Source organism: Spinacia oleracea, chromosome 3, assembly GCF_020520425.1.
Source record: "Spinacia oleracea cultivar Varoflay chromosome 3, BTI_SOV_V1, whole genome shotgun sequence".
Lineage (NCBI taxonomy): Eukaryota > Viridiplantae > Streptophyta > Magnoliopsida > Caryophyllales > Amaranthaceae > Spinacia > Spinacia oleracea.
The window spans coordinates 75,798,110-75,823,038 of record NC_079489.1 but is presented as its reverse complement, the minus strand read 5'-3'; the positions used below and the strand labels follow the sequence as shown (position 1 = coordinate 75,823,038).

Sequence of the window (24,929 nt, the reverse complement as noted above, 5' to 3'; positions counted from 1 at the left end):
CTACCAACATCAACCTTCAGTTCAATAACAATCTGCTCCAGAGCCTTTTTTTGTGACTTCAATTTTGCCACTTTCTCTTCCAATTCACTCTTTTTAGGTGCAATTTGATCCCTCGCACGCTCCTCTATGAGCTCTTGTTCCCAGATGAAAAACCCACAATCCCGATTCTTCAGAAGCAAAATAAAAAGGAATTGTTAGCCCTAAAATTCAGAATTCATAATTAAATTGCTTTAAATAATTGAAATACTTACCGGCCAATATGAACAACCATAAAAGTAGCTTCCAACGTTTTCCCCACGTTTGGCTAGCCTTGCCTTAGCCGGGATGTTGTGGTGGCATTTTACGACGTTCCCAGATCGCTGACCTCTTGAATTTGATGAAGACCCAAAAGAGCTTAACTCCATACTTCAATGGAGATTGAGGCAGAAGATTGAAGGAGAAGACAGAAAAATAGAAAAGAAAGAGGAAGAGAAGAGCTTCAATGAAGTCCTTCGTTATTAATACAGTAATAAGGAAGAAGAAGAAGATAGGGGGTGGGACCCACGCTTAATGAAGTTACCGGCAATACTGAGTTCTAAATTTACTAAGACTGTTTATAGAAGACAAATCATATATTTAGGATTAATCTGGAATAATCAATACTTGGGATTATTATTGGAAGACCACCCATAGTTGGGATTATTAATGTTAATTTTTCCTTTAAATTATAAATTTCAGATTATGCAAATTATATAATAAAGTTATTAATTTTCAGATTATTAAATTACTTTGAAATATTAATTTTGATTGTTTAAAGTATGAAATTCAAGGTTTTTATAATTGTAAATCATGGTAGGGCAAGTACGGATTATTAAATTTATTGTTTCGATGTGCTAGGAACATAGATTGGCCTTGGGGAAGTTTTTAAATGAGTTTATATTGCTGAAAACTTAAAGTACGATGTTTGCAAAAAGTTTTCAACGAATTTCAATCACTAGTTCAATAATTATTGTAATCCCCCGTAATTTTATAAATTTTATTAATATATTTTAACGTATAGTTAATTATATTTAAATAGAATTTACGAATTTTAGAAATAAATATATAATTAACGTATATTTACTTTATTACATTAGAAATATTTTAACGATTTATGCAATCTAAAATAATTTTTAGAATTCTATGTCGAAAAGAATTTTGATTATGAAAACACAACTGAATTTAGAAAACAATCCTAACCATTTTGGGATTCAAACAAACTCAATTCTATATATTTTTGTTTTATATTTTTTTTGTTTTATATTTTTTTTGAGTACATGTATTTTTTGGTGGTACGTATATCTGAATACGTGTTGTACCCCTCCAAGTGTTCGTTATTGTTCCGTGTATGTGCGGATAAAATGACGAGCACTTCTGGAAAAATTTTAGCAAGCAGATAGATTCAGCGCCCAGGCTGGGGTGCTAAAGATTTCCGCGCCCAGCTCTGGGCGCTGAAAATGATTTCTGGGCGGATCTTTTTTGATGCGCTAAATGCTTCTTTTTCTTTTTAGACTAACTTTAGAGGCGCTTTGCAAAGTTCCTTTTTTATTATTCACATTTTATTTTTTATTTTTTTTCTTACGTTGAGCGTAGAATGTACTTTTCATTTATCTCTTTTTTTATTTGCGACTCAAGACGGCTTGAAAGATGGGTTGAATGAGATAGGATAATTTGTATAGGTATTGGTCAAGCATGAGGATTATATCTACTAGGACTCACAATTTGCAGCCTCAAGCTAGTGTCATGAGTTTACTTCAACCAAGGCTAATGAGTAGCATGGGGACGGCTCAAGGGTATATCAACAGGATGTATCCAAACAAGTTATATGGTCATTACGCTAATGGTGGCGTAAGAGCAGGTTTTGGAAATAATGGGTATGACGCACGTGTCAATGGCCGTGCGTGGTTTGCGGTTGACAACAAGTTCAAGAACAAGAGTCTAGGTAATGGTTTCTTAGGTTATGGCAATGAGAACATGGATGGGTTAAATGAGCTGAACAGGGGCCCCAGAGCGAAGGCGTCTAAGAACATAAAGATTGGAAAGGGTAGACCTCGTAGAATTTTATGATTTGGATTGGTTGACTCAATTCTTTTCCTTCGTTTATTTGGGTAAATTTCGCACTTTGGGAGGTAGGGGCTAAGCATTTCATGGCTCGCTCTTTTCGCTCTCCCTTTTCTCTTTCTTTTTAAGTATTTCATGGCTTGCTCTTTTCGCTCTCCCTTTTTTCTTTCTCTTTTTTCTTTTTTGCTTGGGATTCCCCCCTTTTTATTTGGGCTAAAAGGTAGATGGTTGTGGTCTTTGAGTCACGAAGCGAGACTGAGTGAGTCTCGTTTGGTAGGCCTATAGTGGACCTTTAACTTTAGTAGGCCTAGGGTGGACCTTTAATCTTAGTAGGCCTAGGGTGGACCTTTAAATTGTCTTACTTTGCAAGCGTTTTTAGTCGTTTCTTAAAATTTGCAAATAGCGTAGATTCAAAATGTTGTTTTTACCTTATTGAAATTTAACGAAAGAACTACATCGAAAATAATTTTTTGCTTCTTTTCAGATTCCAATTTTCGGGATTTAATTGGAAGTTGTGATTTAGACTCGAACTTTCATTAATTTTTTCTGATTATAACCCGTGTAGGAATACAAGGAGGTGGCCTAGACTCAAAATAATGACGTGGTGTAAGCCTATAATACTTGACCAAGCGACTCTCAGACTTAGGCTAATTGGACCATAACTTTCGTTGGTTGACACTTTAGATTTTAACCCTTGGGTGTTCATTTGTCATATGCCATTTTGCTTAATGTTGGCGAGGTAGTTAATTGGGGAGATCGAATTTTTATTTTTGCAAGACTAGAATCATTAGTGCGGCTTCTCTCTTAGTGTGTATTGCTTTACCCCAATGGTAGCCTTATGGCATGCCGATTTGGGTATTTTCATGGTTTGTCATGTTGCATTCATGGAAAATCTTTTAGTTCGTACTTAGGAATACTTCAAGGGGCGAGTGGCTGGAGAGGACTATGATAGTCGTGACCCAATGTGATCATAAGCCTTGAGGCCATTAATTTTGTGCCAACGGTATTGATACCTTAGGTTCACTTTGGGGGTTGTGCGACAATGGCGGAATGATTTTCAGAATGTGACTGTTTCCATTTTGCAAATACTATAATATATTCTTTTTATTGGTGAGAGAGAGTATTGAGGCCGTGGATTCTTAGCAAGGGATGACAATTACATATGGGTGCTTATTAATTGATTTAAATGTTAGGAGGGGAGACTCAATATGGTTTAACCTTTTAACTTGCAGAACGACACCAAGCATTTGGACCGATTCTATGGATAAGACAACTAAGACTTAGGATTTGGATTGTACTTTGGCATAGCCTAGTCTAGACTCGGATTTATTTGAATATTTATTTTTTTCTTGAATATTTTGCCCATGTGACATTCAAGGTCGTTTAATTAGCATGCTCGGTTTTGGTGCCGAGCATTGTCGTCGTAGGAGGCCTAACAACGACACAAAGAGTTATTTATTTTTTATTTTTTAGTCGCTTTTAGAGTCGAGTGCCTTTTCATACGCCCTTGCAGCAATTTTTACGAAAAGTTTTTTTTTGCTACATACATTTTTTCATGCGCGGGCACCGAGGCTGCTGTGCCTGACCAAAAGGCCAGGCAGCAACTTCAGCGCCCAGCAGTGGGCGTGAGAAATTGTGGCGCCCAGCCAGGAGCGTTGAAAATGCGTCCCTGGCTGGTTCTAGTTTTCTGTTTGCGTATACTTTTGTTTTTGCGACTTTAATTTTGCGTGCTTGCCTAATAACGTCCTCTACGCGTTGTGCAGCGTTTGTGGGATTCGTTACAGGCCATCCCGAGCGTCGCTTATTTTTGTGGCGATCATTCGGGTTTGCGGAACACGTATTTCGGTATAACTCTTTGGCAAATTAGTCTATGAATGTTTGGGCAATTTTTAAGGTCGTTGGTTTTCTAGGATAGTTTGTCACACACAATCACATATTTCGCTACACATAACTAACATTACATCATGAGGCGATAATAACATGTCATGTAGTTTATGATAGGCTTCTATGGGTAGTTATTTGCGCCTAGCTTGGTACCGCTTCTATCGTAGATCCAACACATGCCCCGGTCGAGGTAGTGTCTTCAACAGACGAATTTCGCTCAAGAGGCCAACCCGCAAGTGCAAGCCAATGGGGCATGCAGGCGAGAGGGACCTAATGAGCGAGCGATTGGGTTCGGGATAGGTGTACTACCTGCACAAGTACCGAGTGGGCAACATGCGCAGCGTATGCACCCCCCTATTGGCGAAAAAAGGTATCCTTAGTCCCAACTCCCGAGGGAGCCAAGATTCGTTATGCTGTTCTGCCCGTTCACATTAATATGCTGATTTTCAGGTCGTCCCAACTTGATGGGGAAATAAACGCGGGGTAGGATCGTTTCACCCTTTGGCTATTTTGATTACCTACAAGCACGAGTATTTCCTTCACTATCCCCAGTGGAGTCGCCACTGTGAGGGGGTCGAAAAAGCACGAGGCTAATGCGTGACCTCGTCCCTCGTGGGTGTGACGATTCTTTTTATTCAATCAAGTGTAATTGGATTTCCTGTGAGTTTACACCCAATTGACTAGTAATATAGGAATCGCCATTCAGTTTTTAACGACAATGAGAAAAACTGACAAAACCCGGTTATCGTGACATAAAGGGAGTGTAATTATGTTTGACCACGACGGTCGTAGGTTCCCTTGAGATCCCTGGTGTGGGGATCTCTCAACATACACCCGCAAGGTAGAGATTGAGGGTTCGGGGGACTGTAACTACCGAGAGGAGTACTCGCTCGTCGATAACTCCAGAGGCAGGATATCCTTACTAGCTCAGCATAAATAATTGAAGGGACATGCGTTAACTATTAAACTAATCTGAGTTGATTTTAGCAATATGCAACATATAATACTAGATCGATCGCGATTATCTGATTTAAATTGCATTAAGGGACCTAGCATGATAATCCAATTTCCCAAAAATATTATATTTATTAAGCGTGATAGAACAATCAGATTTAGTTAGTTTAACAGTTCATAAAAAGGGCGAGGAAAGCAATTATATCATAGAAAAGGGACACATTACGACGCACCCTTGAGAGGTGCGTCACGGTTCTCAGAAAACTAACCACTTTGACTTTGCTATTTCTCCTTTTTATTTAACGAATCTCAAATTATGGGACAGGATACGTTCTGTTCGATTTATGGATCGATTGCGACAGAACGCGTGAACAATTTCGCAGCGTGAGGCTTAGGCTAAGGGTTGGAGTCAATACTCAGAATATGAATTGTGCGTTGTTGTGTTTTCACGTCTAATTTGGGCTATATTTATAGAAAAGAGTTTGTGGAAAGATAGAATTGCAGAGCCCTAATCCACAAAGAATTAGAAAAAAAAACACGTACCCAGGTAATTCCAGCGCCCAGGCCTGGGCGCCGAAGATTTCGGCGCCCAGGGCCAGGCGTTGAAAATAGGGTCTGGGCTGTTTTCTTAGTCAGATTCGGATTCCTGAAATCCGTAGTGTTTGAGACTTAATCGAGTCTTTTGGTGCGTATCAATTTCATGACGGAATGCGTCTGGGCCCGTTACGAACTCTAGGCTCGTTCGGATTTTAATTAATACGTAACTCTTATTTCCGAATCATATTAGGAATAGGATTCTCGCAGTTTTCTATCTCATTTAGGATTTATGTTGGAGTGCAACACCTAATTCTGACAGGTTTCTATCTTTTGTGACTTGCCACTTTTAGAAGCTACCCTTTACGGCAGTTACTATTTTTAGCAGGTTTCCATAAATAGCAGGTTTCTATAAATAGCAGGTTTCGGGTGAAATGAAAAGGAGAATTGAGATTCGTTATTTTATAGGAGATGCGTTGTCAAGTGGAGATTTATGTTTTCATCATCGAACCTTAAAAGTAGGTGTCTACACTCGCGGGGAGGTGTTTGGGGGGAATTCCCCACTTGTTTTGTAACGAAGGATGTCCGTATACCATGGTTCTTCTTCGGTGTTTTCAGGTTCGGAGTCTATGGCACAGCAATAAGCCGGCTCTTTCCTTCGCTCGACCCGAAGGGTCATCCCGTCCCATTCATTCGGGATGTTGAGCATTGAAGCTAGCTTCGCTAGTGCATCCGCGAATTGATTGTCGTCTCTTGGTAAGTACGTATACTCGATTTTTTTCAAATTGCTCGACTATTTGGTCTAAGTGAGCTTGATATTTTGAGAGACTAGTGCTTCGAACCTTCCATCTTTTGGATATATGGTTGATTATTAAGGAAGAATCCCCGAAGACTTGTAGATGTTTGACTCCGAGGCTAACTGCGGCCTCTAGCCCAACTATGCAGGCTTCGTATTCGGCGGCGTTGTTTGTGGCCTCGAAGTCAAGTTTGACGGAAATTGGTATATGGGCCCCTTCGGGACTGACTAGGAGAACTCCGACGCCGCATCCTTTCTGGTTGGACGCGCCATCGAAGTATAGTGTCCAATAGTCGTCTCGTATCATCAGAAGTTCCTCGTCAGGGAGGAGGTAAGCTTCTGTGGTTTCCTCATTCGTAGCATGCTCGGCCAGGAAATCGGCTACCGCTCTTCCTTTGATTGTTTTTTCTGGCATGAATTTTAGGTCGAATTCTGAGAGCATGACTAGCCACCTGGACAGGCGACCATTTAGGGCGGGCTTTTCGAACATGTATTTTAAGGGGTCTAGTTGTGACACTATATGAACAGTGTGGGCCAATAGGTAATGTCTGAGTTTTTTGGATGCCCAGACGAGGGCGAGGCAGGTTTTCTCAAGTTCTGTGTATCTCGTCTCGTACTGTATAAACCTCTTGCTCAAGTAGTAAATGGCTCGCTCGGATCCATGTACACACTGTGATAGCATAGTTTCCGCTGCAGTATCCGTGACGGTTAGGTATAGGCGTAAAGGGATTCCAGGCAAAGGCGGGGAGAGGACGGGTGGTTTGCTTAGATATTCTTTGATTTTATCGAAGGCAGTTTGGCATTGTTCATCCCATTCGACTTTTTCTTCTTTTCTTAATTTTTTGAATATTGGCTCACAAGTCATAGTAAGCTTGGAAATGAACCTACTAATGTATTGCAGCTTTCCTAGGAAGCCCCTTATCTGTTTTTCAGTTTTTGGTGGGGGCATTTCGGTAATGGCTTTGATCTTGGATGGGTCAATCTCGATTCCTCGCGTACTAACAACATATCCTAGCAATTTTCCAGAGGTTACCCCGAACACACATTTTTGTGGATTTAGTCTCATGTTATATTTCAAGATTCGGGTGAAGAACTTTTTAAGTGCCGGGAGGTGACCGTGCCGGTCTTTAGATTTGACGATCATGTCGTCCACATAGACCTCGATTTCTTTGTGTATCATGTCATGGAGTAACGTGGTGGCTGTTCTTTGATAGGTGGCCCCCGCGTTTTTCAAACCAAAAGGCATTACAGTGTAACAATATGTACCCCAAGGGGTAATGAAAGTTGTTTTTTCCATGTCTTCTTCTGCCATGAGTATTTGGTTATATCCGGCGTACCCGTCCATAAAGGAGAGGAGCGCGTGCTCTGCGGTGTTGTCTACTAGTATGTCAATGTGAGGTTGAGGGAAGTCATCTTTGGGACTGGCTTTGTTGAGGTCTCGAAAGTCTACGCACATTCGCACTCGTCCATCTTTTTTAGCTACGGGGACTATATTGGCCACCCATTCTGGGTAGTTGGAGACTTTTATAAAGCCGGTGTCTAATTGTTTAGTGACTTCTTCTTTTATTTTCAAGGCTATCTCTGGTTTGAGCCGATGTAGCTTTTGTTTTACTGGCGTCATTTTGGGATCTAGCGGAATTTTATGCTCAGCAATTTCTCGATCTATTCCTAGCATGTCTTTGTAGGACCAAGCAAAGACACCCTCGAATTCCCGCAAAGTGGAGATTAGATCGGCCTTTTCAGTGGGAGTTAAGGTGAGGCCAATTTTAATGATTTTAGGATTTTCTTCTGTTCCAATATTTACCGATTCTGTGTCCTCAATTATAGGAGTTTTGAGTTCTTGCTCATTTACAGCTTTTATCAATTCGGTATATTCCTCTTCTGGTTTTTTTTCGTGCTCATTAGTGACGAGACATTCTGCATTATTACTCTGTTTTTTAAGCGGCATATACTCAAAAGTTTTGTGTATCTTATTAAAGTCATGAAGAATTACATCAAAAAGATCTCCCGGAGTAGATATTTCCGGGTCTAAACTATTTTTGGGAGGGGTTACAATTTTGCTAGGTTCGGACTCGGAGTCAGACTCGGATTCAGACTCTAATTCTTCGTACATCGGACCCTCTCCCGCAGATATCTTGAACTTCATCCCACGAGCATTAGTCCATTTGAAAGTCTTGCGCCACCCTCGTTGGATTTGGTCATCTTTTGAGGGTGATGGAGCGATCAATTTAGTAGGATCGAACAATTCATCTTGAAGAGCTAATGCCATAATTTCTGGTTCATTCTTCGCTCTTTTCTTTTCTAACCCAAACAATAGCCCGAAAGCATGTGAGTTGGGGAGCGTTTTTGGCATAGCACGATTCTTTGAGGCGAGTGGCCTTTGAGAACGTAAAGGGTCGTGTTCCAGAGCATGCATCTCTTGGGTTTGTGCGACCTCTAGGTATAGATGTTCGGGATATGCTTCTTCCATCGCGTTCCTTGATGGCTTATCACGGGTAGGTATTCAGGGGCCCTGCATTATTGTTGGGGAATAGGAGACACATTAGTTTGTTTCGTGAGTCGGTTTTTAGACATTTTATGACTACCCTTAAGTCGGACTAGTATATTTGGACTACTATGTGTGCACTATGAATTCTTTATATTTTCGAAAATCTTTGCCCGCGTGACATTCACAATTATTGGCATGTTCGGTTTTGGTGCCGAACATTGTCGTCGTAGGAGGCCTATCAAAAACACAAAGAGTTATTTATTATTTGTTTTTTTTAGTCGCCTCTAGAATCGAGTGCTTTTTCTTACGCCTTCGTAGCAATTCTTTTTTTTACGAACGTTTTTTGGTGCTACGTGTTTTTTTTCTTTTGCGCGGGCACCGAGGCTGCTGCGCCTGACCAGAAGGACAAGCAGCAACTTCAGCGCCCAGCGTCGGGCGTGAGAAATTCTGGCGCCCAGCCAGGGGCGTTGAAAATGCGTCCCTGGCTGATTCTCGTTTTCTGTTTGCGTCTACTTTTGTTTATGCGACTTCGATTTGCGTGCTTTCCTAATAACGTCCTTTACGCGTTGTGCAGCGTTTGTGGGATTCGTTACAAGCCATCCCGAGCATCGCTTATTTTCGTGGCGATCATTCAGGTTTGCGGAACACGTATTTCGGTATAACTCTTTGGCAAATTAGTCTATGAATGTTTGGGCAATTTTTAAGGTCGTTGGTTTTCTAGGATAGTTTTTCACACACAATCACATATTTCGCTACACATAACTAACATTACATCATGAGGCGATAATAACATGTCATGTAGTTTATGATAGGCTTCTATGGGTAGTTATTTGGGCCTGGTTTGGTACCGCTTCTATCGTAGATCCAACACATGCCCCGGTCGAGGTAGTGTCTTCAACAGACGAATTTCGCCCAAGAGGCCAACCCGCAAGTGCAAGCCAAGGGGGCATGCAGGCGAGAGGGACCTAGTGGGCGAGCGATTGGGTTTGGGACGGGTGTACTACTAGAGAAAGTGGCGAGTGGACAACATTCGAAGCGTGTGCACCCCCCGATTGGCGATGGGTATCCTTAGTCCAAACTCCCTGAGGGAGCCAAGATTCATTATGCGGTTCTGCCCGTTCACATTAATATGCTGATTTTCAGGTCGTCCCAACTTGATGGGGAAATAAACGCGGGGTAGGATCGTTTCACCCTTCGGCTATTTTGATTACCTACAAGCACGAGTATTTCCTTCACTATCCCCAGTGGAGTCGCCACTGTGAGGGGGTCGAAAAAAGCACGAGGCTAATGCGTGACCTCATCCCTCGTGGGTGTGACGATTCTTTTTATTCAATCAAGTGTAATTGGATCTCCTGTGAGTTTACACCCAATTGACTAGTAATATAGGAGTCGCCATTCAGTTTTTAACGACAATGAGAAAAACTGACAAAACCCGGTTATCGTGACATAAAGGGAGTGCAATTATGTTTGACCACGACGGGCGTAGGTTCCCTTGTGATCCCTGGTGTGGGGATCTCTCAACATACACCCGCAAGGTAGAGATTGAGGGTTCGGGGGACTGTAACTACCGAGAGGAGTACTCTCTTGTCGATAACTCCAAAGGCAGGATATCCTTACTAGCTCAGCATAAATAATTGAAGGGACATGCGTTAACTATTAAACTAATCTGAGTTGATTTTAGCAATATGCAACATATAATACTAGATCGGTCGCGATTATCTTATTTAAATAGCATTAAGGGAACTAGCATGATAATCCAATTTCCCAAAAATATTATATTTGTTAGACGTGGTAGAATAATCAGATTTAGTTAGTTTAACAGTTCATAAAAAGGGCGAGGAAAACAATTAAATCATAGAAAAGGGGCACATTACGACGCACCCTTGAGAGGTGCGTCACGGTTCTCAGAAAAGGGGAACATTTATTTTTTTCTTGAAAACTTTATTCGAACATTATTTTTTGAATATTTTGCCCATGTGACATTCAAGGTCGTTTAATTAGCATGCTCGGTTTTGGTGCCGAGCATTGTCGTCGTAGGAGGCCTAACAACGACACAAAGAGTTATTTATTTTTTATTTTTTAGTCGCTTTTAGAGTCGAGTGCCTTTTCATACGCCCTTGCAGCAATTTTTACGAAAAGTTTTTTTTTTGCTACGTATATTTTTTCATGCGCGGGCACCGAGGCTGCTGTGCCTGACCAAAAGGCCAGGCAGCAACTTCAGCGCCCAGCAGTGGGCGTGAGAAATTGTGGCGCCCAGCCAGGGGCGTTGAAAATGCGTCCCTGGCTGGTTCTCGTTTTCTGTTTGCGTATACTTTTGTTTTTGCGACTTTAATTTTGCGTGCTTGCCTAATAACGTCCTCTAAGCGTTGTGCAGCGTTTGTGGGATTCGTTACAGGCCATTCCGAGCGTCGCTTATTTTTGTGGCGATCATTCGGGTTTGCGGAACACGTATTTCGGTATAACTCTTTGGCAAATTAGTCTATGAATGTTTGGGCAATTTTTAAGGTCGTTGGTTTTCTAGGATAGTTTGTCACACACAATCACATATTTCGCTACACATAACTAACATTCATCATGAGGCGATAATAACATGTCATGTAGTTTATGATAGGCTTCTATGGGTAGTTATTTGAGCCTGGCTTGGTACCGCTTCTATCGTAGATCCAACACATGCCCCGGTCGAGGTAGTGTCTTCAACTGACGAATTTCGCTCAAGAGGCCAACCCGCAAGTGCAAGCCAAGGGGGCATGCAGGCGAGAGGGACCTAATGAGCGAGCGATTGGGTTCGGGATAGGTGTACTACCTGCACAAGTACCGAGTGGGCAACATGCGCAGCGTATGCACCCCCCTATTGGCGAAAAAAGGTATCCTTAGTCCCAACTCCCGAGGGAGCCGAGATTCGTTATGCTGTTCTGCCCGTTCACATTAATATGCTGATTTTCAGGTCGTCCCAACTTGATGGGGAAATAAACGCGGGGTAGGATCGTTTCACCCTTTGGCTATTTTGATTACCTACAAGCACGAGTATTTCCTTCACTATCCCCAGTGGAGTCGCCACTGTGAGGGGGTCGAAAAAGCACGAGGCTAATGCGTGACCTCGTCCCTCGTGGGTGTGACGATTCTTTTTATTCAATCAAGTGTAATTGGATTTCCTGTGAGTTTACACCCAATTGACTAGTAATATAGGAATCGCCATTCAGTTTTTAACGACAATGAGAAAAACTGACAAAACCCGGTTATCGTGACATAAAGGGAGTGTAATTATGTTTGACCACGACGGTCGTAGGTTCCCTTGAGATCCCTGGTGTGGGGATCTCTCAACATACACCCGCAAGGTAGAGATTGAGGGTTCGGGGGACTATAACTACCGAGAGGAGTACTCGCTCGTCGATAACTCCAGAGGCAGGATATCCTTACTAGCTCAGCATAAATAATTGAAGGGACATGCGTTAACTATTAAACTAATCTGAGTTGATTTTAGCAATATGCAACATATAATACTAGATCGATCGCGATTATCTGATTTAAATTGCATTAAGGGACCTAGCATGATAATCCAATTTCCCAAAAATATTATATTTATTAAGCGTGATAGAACAATCAGATTTAGTTAGTTTAACAGTTCATAAAAAGGGCGAGGAAAGCAATTAAATCATAGAAAAGGGACACATTATGACGCACCCTTGAGAGGTGCGTCACGGTTCTCAGAAAACTAACCACTTTGACTTTGCTATTTCTCCTTTTTATTTAACGAATCTCAAATTATGGGACAGGATACGTTCTGTTCGATTTATGGATCGATTGCGACAGAACGCGTGAACAATTTCGCAGCGTGAGGCTTAGGCTAAGGGTTGGAGTCAATACTCAGAATATGAATTGTGTGTTGTTGTGTTTTCACGTCGAATTTGGGCTATATTTATAGAAAAGAGTTTGTGGAAAGATAGAATTTCAGAGCCATAATCCACAAAGAATTAGAAAAAAACACGTACCCAGGTAATTCCAGCGCCCAGGCCTGGGCGCCGAAGATTTTGGCGCCCAGGGCCAGGCTTTGAAAATAGGGTCTGGGCTGTTTTCTTAGTCAGATTCGGATTCCTGAAATCCGTAGTGTTTGAGACTTAATCGAGTCTTTTGGTGCGTATCAATTTCATGACGGAATGCGTCTGGGCCCGTTACGAACTCTAGGCTCGTTAGGATTTTAATTAATACGTAACTCTTATTTCCGAATCATATTAGGAATAGGATTCTCGCAGTTTTCTATCTCATTTAGGATTTATGTTGGAGTGCAACACCTAATTCTGACAGGTTTCTATCTTTTGTGACTTGCCACTTTTAGAAGCTACCCTTTACGGCAGTTACTATTTTTAGCAGGTTTCCATAAATAGCAGGTTTCTATAAATAGCAGGTTTCGGGTGAAATGAAAAGGAGAATTGAGATTCGTTATTTTATAGGAGATGCGTTGTCAAGTGGAGATTTATGTTTTCATCATCGAACCTTCCCTTTCGGGAATGGGGACAAAAGTAGGTGTCTACGGATGGGTTGCTCTTGTATCTTAGCAAAATACTCACATCGAAAATTTCTTCACAAAGAGATGTGGGGTCTCGACATCGATCTTCTCAAGGGATCCTATGTTGGTGTACTTGGAAAGAAACATTTTATTCCTGAAAGAAGAAACTTAAGATCTCACTAACGATTTTCCAATCAAACCATAATCAAAGTTCGATAAAACAATAGGTGTGTGGGATCAAACAATTTCTCCTATGCACATTTAAATGCAACACTTAAACATTTAACACATTCACATATCAATTAACTTCTTATGCTAGAATTAACTAGCTACTAATGCACATAAAATTCTATCCTATATGCCCTTCCTATACTACATATCTCTCATAATATAATTAGAATAAAGTAAAACATTTAAGCAATTTGAATAATAAAACAAGAATGATTAGTAAGAAAAGAAGAAACGAAAAGTAAAATAAATAAAAGAATTAAATTATTATTTTTACGTGGTATTATAGCAGTGACCAGAATTTTTATTTTTTATTATTTTTAAAAAAAAATCGAATATATTTAATTTAAATTCGAAATAAAAACACACTTAATTCACACAAAAGAAAAAGTTTTGAATCCTATAGCATAAAATTTGAACTCCCTTTTCCCCCTTGAAAATCAATTCGGACCCTTTCGAATAATAAAAGAAAATATTTCGATCTATTTAATTTAATTACGTGGAGCTCAATTCAACGAAATTCGTTTTAAGTAAATAATTATTTAGTTAGGCGCCTAAAACTTAAAATAGACACGAAGGGTCAAAAACATATAGCTCCCAGATACCACTTTGTAACACCCCGACAATTCTATCTTTTCGAAAATAACCTTTTAATATAAAACATAGAGAATTATCAAGGTATTATCGCCCGTGTGTAAACGTATCGGCTTATTCAAAATTTTGCAGCGGAAAACATAAAACTAACTTTAAGTTTATAAATAGTCAACTACGGAATTAACTCCAAAATCAACGAATGAAAAACAAAGTCAACATAACTAATTCGACGAGTTCAAAGTCCACTTAAACAAAACCAAAGTTAACTTAGAATATTAAAACTAAACTACAAGCTCTCCGATCCCGAACCCAATGATGCATCATCTTCAAACCTGTAGATGGACAATGCTTATTGATCCCAAGAGACTGCTCACCAAAATAGGTTATCACAGGATCAATAAGGCATAGCCATGATCAACACACACAAACAAAGCACGTAATCAGCAAAGTTGAGTACTACATAGTAAAAAGGTAAATAAATATTCCTAACATGATATTAATCTCTATTATATAAGACAAGAGGGGAGGGACATTTCGTAAAACCACTTTTGGTGTCCCCTATAAAAAAATTACTAAAATGCCCCTATTAACCATAACTTATACTAAAAGTAATTATTAATTACAATTAAAAGGCAAAACAAAATGTCAGACAATATCCCACAATAAATCACGTTATAAGGCAGAAAGTCAGAAAATAGAAAAAAGGAAAACAACAAATAAGTTCCTTAATCATAGCAAATTTCCTTAATCATAGCAAAATACTTACGAAACCCAAAATTACGCTAGACAATGGTATATCAAGTTAACAGCATGCAAAATGTCAAAGTTAAAAAAGGAAAAAATAGTTTACATGAGGTTAAGATGGTTAAGGGGTCGATGGACTTCATGGGAATAAATCAGTATACAACTTATTACATGTATACTCCGGGCTAGCAGCAGGAATGGCGTGATGGATTTAATTGTATGCTATCCTCTTCCCCATTTCTGAAACTCTTCTCTCATATATATTGTAGCTATGTTCTGTTCTTTTTCATATTTTCTTTCTTTAAGTAACTGTTTTCTGTTGGTACATGATTACTGCAATCAGTAAAAATGGTGTCCCAATCGGTCCTAAGGTAATTTTCTGCAACCCGGCCTGTATGTGTATATAATACATGATGCTAAGCGCGATCTATCATACGTAACATACAATTGTTTTCACCTTTGTATGTAGGAAAACTCTTACTGGCTTTATGAGGTACCATGAGGTCTATACAAGGGGATAAACTTCATCAAGGAGCGTAATGACAATCCCCCGTATGGTCATTCTGTCTGAGAATGGTACCACTCTAAAAAAAACTTTTCATCATCTTAATCATTTGTTGCAGTTTTAATTATAACCTATACTACGAAAATGTACATGATTGTTTTATATATAAGAAGATTAGATTCAGAAGCAATTAATTAATAAGAAACTTTTCATTTTTGTATGAAATGCAAGTGTGGATGATCCGGGTAATGTAACCTTCTAGAGGAATTTTGGTTATAATCATGTGTGGTTTTATTTTATGGGGTTTTTGTGTGATTATGGTTTTTGGTTATGGTCGTTGTGGGGATGCTTTGAGGAAGCAGTAGGGGTGGAAATAGATTGTAGGAGGATGAAGGTGAGGAGAATAAGTGCCCCCTCCTATACCAAATTAGGGTGTTTAAGTTTTGGTGAAGTGCGTCTTTGGTTAGTGGTCTTGGCATTGGTGTTAATCTGGTTAAGGGAAGGAGGTTTGTGTGGAAGTAGGGCTTGCTGTTCATGGGGTTTGGTTGTTAGTTGCTTCTTGAGAGTTAATTTTTAAATTAATTCTCATTTTAGGTTAGCGGTTAGATTTATTCTGGTGGCTTTCAAAATCCTTTATTTAAACGCTGCTCCTCGACTTTTGGGGGTTCATAGCATGCTTTTTGAGTCATGGGTAATGACTCTTTTTTGTGAGCAAAGTGTTTCGCTTACAATGTTGTCTCAACCAACTCGTGATGGTCCTTTTCTTCCCCTTCTTTTCTTGTCTTCCAAGTGTCACAGGTTTCCAGAGATCTCTCCTATAGTCTAACATTCCAGCTTCGGGTCTGTCCTCGACGAAGAAATGACAACCAAATGTGGAAATTAACCACTGGTTTTGAGCAACCAGAGAATACAAGGAGAAGAAACTAACTCTTTTGTGTTAATTAGTTTTTGTATAATAGCTACTAAATCCCAGTGTAATGTTTTGGTAGCTTTTAGTTATAGGTTGTAGTCATGTTTTTAAGTTCTATGTAAATTTAAGCCTATGTCAAAAAAAAAAAAAAAAAAACCCTTCTAGAGGAATTGCATGATGCGAAAGAGTTCACTAATATACATGAAAATTATTAGGTGCACTGAAAAAGACCATCAATCAAAGGGGAGAAAATGTTGTTGGCTACTTTGCGTGGTCATTGGTCGACAATTCCGAATGGAGATTGGGATATACTTCACGATTTAGTGTAGTGTATGTTGAATACAAAGACCTTAAGAGGTATCCAAAGATGTCTGCTTATTGGTTCAAAAACATGCTTCATAGAGGTTAGAATCGCTCAATCGAGGATCATACATGATACCCTCTGTTAGTACTTAAGTACTTATGCTTTGTAATGAATTTGATGATATTTGAAATTTACAATGTTTTTAAGTTTAATAAAGATGTTCTTTAGACCATCAATCTCGGTCCTTTTCTCCTAAAGCTTTATATTTGAGAGGATCAAAGCTCATTCAATGTCTCAAAATTATCTTTGTTCTCTCTATACTCTTTGCATTACACATTGACAATGTTCAATTTCATATGTACACTTGCGATTTTCGGATTTTATGTAGGTTTTATAGTTCGTCATTATATTTGATAACCGTCGTCGATAAAATTTAGTATAATAAGGTATGTTTTCCACCAACCGCTTAAAATAAGTACGGAATACTTCTTAATATGAAGTAATAATTGGTTATAGGTTTTTTTTATGTCATTTAATGAACAACTTATTATGTGCATCAACAATTTTATTTTTAAATATAAGAAAAACTACCAACATTGATTATAGAATTACAAGATTACAATTAACAAAGTTAGAAAAAAACTAACTAAAAGCCAACTTGAACTCCATATTGTTCCACAATCTAATACAACACATTTTAAGTCGCACCAATATTCAAAACTCAAACCTTTGTGTTGGTTAAATGTAAACTTACAATTTTTAGGTTTTGTATAATCTCGCACGCATCGCGTGCATATAAAACTAGTAAAACATAAGTAAGGACAACAAAAACATATTAACTTTGAAGACCACATTTGACTATACTAGACTAGACTTTTTTATAGCGTTAATATTATTTTAATTGGAACACTCAATGTACCGAGTTGTCTAACTAGAAGCCTTCACTAAGGAAGACGAGGTACGGGCGTGACTCCATAACCCCAATGACCTGAGACACCGAGAAACCTTTTAAATAAAATAGAACGCGGTGATCAATCCGGTCCCAGAAAAAGCCACGGGCTACCACCATGAACCCCAACTCCTGATTGTCCGTCACTTCAGACGTGCACAGTCTAAAGCTATTGCTATTCAGTTTCACTTTACATGATTTCTTAATTAATACTTTGGTATAACTCGTGAATCAAATAAATACTTTAATCAACAAGTATTCACAACTATTTTTATTTTGGAATTAAATAAGTGATCACAAAGCCACTACAAGAAAATCAGGCTTGGGCGACGAGTTATAAATGTATGGGCGACGAAAATTATGTTTGTAGCCCAAAATAGAATAAAAGGCGACAACTTCTAATTTCGTTGCCCAAAGATATGATTTTGTGCGACAAAGACATTTTCTGTAGCCCAAAATATTTTATGGGCGACAATGCAATAATAAATTTTGGGCCACAAAATTTTATGTTGTTGCCCTTAACTATATTTGTGCAACACCTTCTTTTTATGTGGTTGCCCATTGTAAACTAAATGACTCAGCCGACAATTTAGCACTCGTTTCCCTAACCCAAAAAAGGCGGAAAAAAGCCCGCTTTCTTATTTCCGGCTACTCCACGACCTACTCCACGATTCCAAATGCAGAAACAGAACAACTCCTCCCTCTCCTTCCCCTCTTTCTCTTCCAGATGTGATTCCGAGTGCTACACTTCTCCGACGTTTCTTCTTCACGAAAATTACCAGGTAAATTATTGAGAACTACAATTTCATTATTTTCTGTCAATTTCAAGAGAGATTGAGCGCTCAATCCCTAAATTAATTAAATTTTTTTAATTACAGTCTGGGAGGTTGGTGGATCGGCGGCTAGGTCATTTCCGGCACTTCTCTTCTTCAAGGTTCTTATCGCCTTTGCCTTTCTTTTTTACTTTTGCACTCATGAGTTAAAAATTCTCTGCAAATCGATCTCCATAACTGTTGTTTGATTTGTTTGATTGAAATTAATTTTTTTTTTTACTTTGGGTTGAATTTGTTGATATGTTGGTTGAATAAAGATTTGAAAATTTTGTCGTTTCAGTTAATTTGCATCAAGTTCAATCATTATGTTTGAATTCCGTTATTTCATAATTTGGATTTCGATTTGTGTGGTATTTTAGGTTTACAAGTTCAATTTTATAATTGAAGGATGAATTATATAAGTTAGTTTTTTCATACGGAGTACTAATCCACAAATTATGCTGAATTTTGTTTTTATATAAAAGTGCTAGATCCCTTCGCTGGCAAATTTTGGGGAACTGCAAACTTCTCTTTTCTTCACCTACGAATCAATGTTAATGAATCAATAGTGGGATAAGTTTCAAACTGTAGGAGTTTAGGATTATTTTGGATTCAATTCGTTGTCATACCCACATTTAGATAGTTTGCTATCTTCTTTACCTCCAATGCACCAATCTTATTCCTATTTTGATTTTGTTTTTCAGGCAATTTGTCAAAAGTGGATGCACTTCGGTTAGAAAATTTGTAACTGGGTCAACTACTACACTAATTGTAAGTATAATTCAATTTACTTCTTTGTTTTTTAATATAATAAATATTTTGAGACTAGCTTTGGTTTTATTATTCCATTTTCTATTATCGATAATTGAAATTCTCCAAGATATAGGATTTGGTGTATGTTATACAGACTTGCATTGAATTGGTTAGCTTAGATATAGTTGAGGTGTATTTGACATATAGTATTAATCATTTATAATCCATGATCTTGCCTTGAACTGGTTAGCCGAATTACAGTCAAATTACAGTCAAATTACAGTCATTGATGCTCTAGCCGTGCAGGTGCCAAATCTTATTGCTTTGAAAGAGTTTTCAGAGGTAAAATCTTATAAGTTTACAATTGTTAGATGTCAAGATTTCTTCTTGGGTTTGGTGCTTCAGCTCATCAACGACATCCTCGACCTCTACAAGGTTAATTGAGTCGGGTTTTATATTATTGACCTTGTATTATTCAATTTCTTGAGACAGTTTCTTAGTGTCCATAATTTTCTTAGTTAGCTGCAGTATTCATGGGATTGAATTCTTAAGATGGGTTGTCTCTAGAGTAAGAGCTTCAGGATTGGTTTCATCTCATGTCCTTTTTCTTATGTTCGCTGCAGGTTAATTAAAGATTCCTATTTCATATTTCATTGTCATGGAAAGGTGTTGCTGTTGATAGTTAGAATGGGGTTACTATAGTAATTCCCAAAGGGAGTACCATACCTTGTGTGAAGGTTGTGACCATGCTTCGGTTAGGTACATTTACCGTTGATGTGCAGTATACAGATGCCAGTAAGATCAGTTCTTACATGGGTTAGTATACTCATGGTCAATTTATGTTATCTATTTAATTATGTAGTGATAATACTGATCGAGGGAAAAACTAGGTTGTTACTAGTCTCTCCTAATCAAACAAATTACCTAAACTAACCACTAAACACAAGTAAAGCGGTAAGCAAGGGTCGAAATCCACAAGGACTAAGGTGCGCTAATTTATGCTAATCGAACAACAAACTAGGTCGAAACGGGGTTTTGGAAAATCCTAATAGACTAAAACTAATTAAACTAAACTAAGAAACCAAAAGTAAATGAGATTAGGGAATGGGTCAAACAACATATCATGGAATGGACATAAAAGAATTGAAAACGGGGAAGATTCACAAGCACTACATGATAAGCGTTGAATTCACAAATAGCTCCAACTATCTCCCGACGTGCGAGCAATTTCCCTAAGAATCAAACATGAACTCCCGTTCTACACTATCATCCCGGGGTAAGTCGAAAACCCAATTCAACTACATAATCAAGTTTAGGTCTTTAATCCCTTTCCAACCCAACTAGACTACTCCAAGCAATCATCGCACACTTAATTGATCAAGTTAAATGCAACATGTATTGGAAATGCCTAAACATGCAATAATTTAATCATGAAAATCCCTAATTTCCAATCACAAACAACAAAACCAATCAATGTTGAGTTTTCACCAAACCCTAATCAATAAACTACTCAGTCAACATAAAAATAATAAATTTAAAGACTTTAATAACTAATAACATGATACTAAGCAAAAACAACAACTAATTTAAAGATTTAATTATAAAACTAAACATTAAACTAATCTAATCAAGAAACATATAAAACAATAAATAAGACAATAAATGAAGAGAGAAGAGTAAAGAAAATCTCATTGAAATCAAGTTCCCCATCTTTGATTCTTCAAAATCCAATTTCAACCCATGTTTCTCTCACTTTCTCTCTCTAAAAACTAACTAAACCCTAGAAAATTAAAGAGAAAAATAAACTAATTATGTACATTGTTCTCCCCCTTTTTTAGAAAATGGGATTTAACTATTTATATCCATCCAAAAATAAAATAAAGAAAAATGAGTAAAGAAAAAAAAAAAGAGAAGGAATTAAAAAGAAAATAAAAGAAAAATAAAAAATGAAAATAAAATAAAATAAAGAGAAAAGAAAAAAAAAAAAAAAAAAAGGAACACAAAGCTCCCAGCCTCCCACCAAAACCCCCGTAGCTTCCCCTCCACTAGAAGACAAAAAAGAGTGAAAATAAATAAGGAAAGTAAAAGATAAAAAGGATTAAAAAAAAAATGAAAAACCCCTTCCTTCCAAAACCAAAACACCAGACCCTCCTTTCTTCGTCCTCTACGCATCACCATCATCTTTAATCATCGTCAGCAATCGACCATCATCCACCATCGATCTTCTATCAACGCATCATCATCAGCCCGAATCACCGTCTATCACTCATCAATCATCCATCACCATCACATTCTAATTCGATTCCATGGCTCTAATTCGCAGCTCATCTTCAATCAATCGGAGCCGTACGATTTCATTAATTCCGTACCAAATTTGAGCGCTCAATTATTCGTCCGAACACATGGGAAGTTCGACCGAACGTAATTTTGGTTTGGGCGAACTCTATTGAGGTTCGACCTGACCTCATACTTACAGGAACTATTATAAACGGGTTCGGTCGAACTTAATACGGGTTCGATCGAACCCAATTGCTCTGTTTTTCTCTGTTTCTTGATTGTGTTTTTGGGCGTTTCTTGGTGTTGTGGTTGGGTTGGATGTGGCGCATAGGTGTTGTTGATGCTGATTGGTGTACGAAGATGAGGTTGGTGCTGCATAGGTGTTGCTGAGTGGTTGTTTCCGGCGGCTCTTGTTGATAGGTGAAGGGTGTGGTGTAGGATAGAGGAGGGTGTGGTGTAGGCTAAGGAGGGTAGCTGATGTTTGTGTGTATTAGACTCTTGGGCAGCCCACAAGCAACAAAGCTCATACCCCAATTTTCTTGCTCTTTGACATAGTAACACAATTTGACTTGGCCTTTGAAACTCATATCCCAAACTTCGAGCAAGCACGCCTACACAATTGAAAATAATACGAGGCGCGAAACTTGACATGTAAAAAAAAATAAGACGAATATAAATAAATAAATAAAATTAACAATAATAAATAATAATAATAATAATAATAATAATAATAATAATAATAATAATAATAGAAATAAAAATAGAAAATTAATAACAAAAACTAAATAATTAAACTATAAAATTATAAAACCAATAAAATAAATAAATTAAGAAATTAAGATCTAAAAACTAACAAAAATAGCTAAAAGCACTAGACTAAGCAATAAATAATTAAAATAAGAAATTAAGGAAAATAAAGACTAAAAATGCTAAAAATAGAATAAAACTGACTCAAATAATGCCTAAATTACTACCTTATGAGTGACATAAATGTCACTCATCAAATACGCTATTACAACATGCAATTTGTTGTTTATTTTCCCGCTTCCACTGCCATTTTCAATATCCTTTCGCTCTGCACCCGTTTCTGTGGAACAGATAGATTGGCCCTTTTCAATCGAGCAACGGTGATTGTGCAATGCTTAAGATCAGAGTGCGGTTGAATCTGCATGGAATTGTGTCAATTGAATCAGCAACGGTGACTCTGCTACTAATTTATTATTGGTGGTGAGACTGGTGACAGTGATTTGTACTTTAATGGTTAGTTTGCTTATGAATTTTTTTTATTTTTTTTTATTTCCAGCTCTTGGAGGAGAAGAAGTTGAGGTTCATGTAGTTAAAGAGACAAAATGGACACTGATGATATTCCAACTGAGACTCCCTCTGGTGAAGCTGATGTAAACATGCAAGATGCGAAGGGTCACTAGAGGAAAAAACGTGATAAGTTGCTCTTAAAAGTGGCTTATAAGTTGCCCTTCGTAAGTGCCACCAATTGGGGGGTCACTTTTGTAAAATTATCAAAAGTTGCCCTTAAAAAGGGCAACTTATAATCTTATAAGGTGCCCTTGTTGCAAACAAGGGCACCTTATGTGAAACTTATAAGGTGCTCTTGTTGCAAACAAGGGCACCACTTATGTGAAACTTATAAGTTGTCCTTGTTCCAAACAAGGGCACCTTATAAGCTGCACATAAGTTGCTCTTGTTGCAAACAAGGGCAACTTTTGAGTTAATCTGCAATATAATTCCTAATATTCTGCAATATAATTTCTGATTTTGAAATATAATTTCTGTTTCATCAAACATCAGCTTGACATTCTCAAAAATGATATAAATTTCAAATTTCCAATAATATTACCGAATTAATTCAAATGTAATTAATTAAATCGATAAATAACAAAATAATGTAAGAGTCACGAATAACTACAAGCCTTCTCTATTTATTACACTGAGTTTAGTTCACAATCGTTGAAGTAAGTAGCCCACTTGTCTCGAACTTCATCCAACTCCTTTTTGGTAAAGGCTCCTCGCTTGGAGTTTTGAAAACCTTTAAAAAAACACCGTACATGCAAACCAATAAATTAAATTAAGTTTCATATGCGAAAACAAAAATTATATTGGTCGCGAAAATAATTATATTGGCCAAAAATGACATTTTTGAACCCAACTACCAATAAACGAACCTCTTTCCACATTTTAACCCTTTTTCATGATTTATAAGATTAGTCAGATGATTATAAGACTCATTTTAAGTTCGTTATGCACGCCTATTGGTCATTTGGATCGATATAGGTCATTTATGGCCAAAAATGGCATTTTCGATCCCAACTACGAACAAACGAACGTATATCCACATTCTAAACCTTTTTCATGATTTAGATGATTGGTTATATGATTATAAGACTCAGTTCAAGTTCGTTATGCACGCCTATGGTTCATTTGGGTCGATATAGGTCATTTATGGTAAAAAATGGCATTTTCGATCCCAACTACCAACAAACAAACCTATATCCATATTCTAAATGTTTTTCATGATTCTTATGATTAGTTATATGTTTATGAAACTCATTTCAAGTTTGTTATGCACGTCTAAGGGTCATTTGGGTCGATATAGGTCATTTATGGAAAAAATGGCATTTTCGATCCCAACTACCAACAAACGAACCTATATCCATATTGTAAACGTTTTTCATGATTCATATGATTAGTTATATGATTATAAGACTCATTTCAAGTTCATTATGCACGCCTATGGTTCATTTGGGTCGATATAGGTCATTTATGGTAAAAAAAATAGCATTTTCGATCCCGACTACCAACAAACGAACTTATATTCATATTCTAAATGTTTTTCATGATTCTTATTATTAATTATATTATTATAAGACTCATTTCAAATTCGTTATGCACGCCTAAGGGTCATTTGGGTCGATATAGGTCATTTATGACCAAAAATGGCATTTTCGATTCCAACTACCAACAAACGAACTTATATTCAAATTATAAACCTTTTTAATGATTAATATGATTAGTTAAATGTTTATGAAACTCATTTCAAGTTCGTTATGCACGCCTAAGGGTCATTTGGGTCGATATAGGTCATTTATGGCCAAAAATGGCATTTTCGATCCCAACTACCAACAAACGAACCTATTTCCATATTCTAAACGTTTTTCATGATTCATATGATTAGTATTATGATTATAAGACTCATTTCAAGTTCGTTATGCACGCCTATGGTTCATTTGGGTTGATATAGGTCATTTATGGTCAAAAATGGCATTTTCGATCCCAAATATCAACAAATGAACCTAAGGACACTTTCTAAATCTTTTTTATGTTTGATATGATAAGTTAGAGCCTTAGAGGTTACTAAGATTTATTTCAAGTTCTTTATGCACATCTAAGGCTCATTTGGCCCGATATAGGTCATACCGAGACAAGTATAATAAATTCTAACTTCCTCTATTTTTACTTTTTATGTCAACCAAACAACTAGCCAATCTATAAATTACCATGAATTTCAAATTCCCTAATTTTTAGATGTCAACCAAACAACCCCTTATACTTTGTGTATTTCCTTAGTTAAGTCTGTTTTTATTAAAGATGCAGACGAA

At 37.7% G+C, this 24,929-nt stretch overlaps 1 protein-coding gene and 1 long non-coding RNA gene across 11 annotated transcripts; both read left to right on the top strand.

The window, feature by feature from the left end:
• The first annotated feature begins 14,925 nt into the window (after nt 1-14,925).
• On the top strand, nt 14,926-16,754 carry LOC110801195 (uncharacterized). Of its 2 annotated transcripts, none has more exons than XR_008929494.1 (4): nt 14,926-15,022; nt 15,149-15,176; nt 15,275-15,381; nt 16,436-16,754. It is a non-coding gene; the product is annotated as an uncharacterized lncRNA (long non-coding RNA). The 2 variants fall into 2 exon arrangements; XR_002536842.2 differs by having other exon boundaries at nt 16,101-16,754.
• A 1,261-nt stretch (nt 16,755-18,015) lies between these two features.
• On the top strand, nt 18,016-23,099 carry LOC110801201 (uncharacterized). Of its 9 annotated transcripts, none has more exons than XR_008930661.1 (6): nt 18,024-18,255; nt 18,352-18,407; nt 18,990-19,473; nt 19,662-19,833; nt 22,414-22,513; nt 22,619-23,099. XR_008930661.1 is itself a non-coding variant. In XM_022006526.2 (5 exons), the coding sequence occupies exons 1-5, from the start codon at nt 18,151-18,153 to the stop codon at nt 22,714-22,716; spliced, it is 390 nt and encodes a 129-aa protein (XP_021862218.1). In that variant the 5' UTR covers nt 18,026-18,150; the 3' UTR covers nt 22,717-23,099. The 9 variants fall into 9 exon arrangements, 4 of the variants coding, with proteins under 4 accessions (XP_021862218.1, XP_021862217.1, XP_021862220.1 ...); XR_008930659.1 differs by having other exon boundaries at nt 19,662-19,854; XR_008930662.1 differs by lacking the exon at nt 22,414-22,513 and having other exon boundaries at nt 18,025-18,255.
• The last annotated feature ends 1,830 nt before the right edge of the window (nt 23,100-24,929 follow it).

Coding starts and splice junctions, on each gene's coding strand:
- LOC110801201 (XM_022006526.2), top strand. CDS start 18,151: ATGCAGAAACAGAACAACTCCTCCCTCTCCTTCCCCTCTTTCTCTTCC. Junction 18,256..18,351: donor TTCTTCACGAAAATTACCAG/GTAAATTATTGA, acceptor TTTTAATTACAG/TCTGGGAGGTTGGTGGATCG. Junction 19,474..22,618: donor ACATCCTCGACCTCTACAAG/GTTAATTGAGTC, acceptor TTTTATTTCCAG/CTCTTGGAGGAGAAGAAGTT.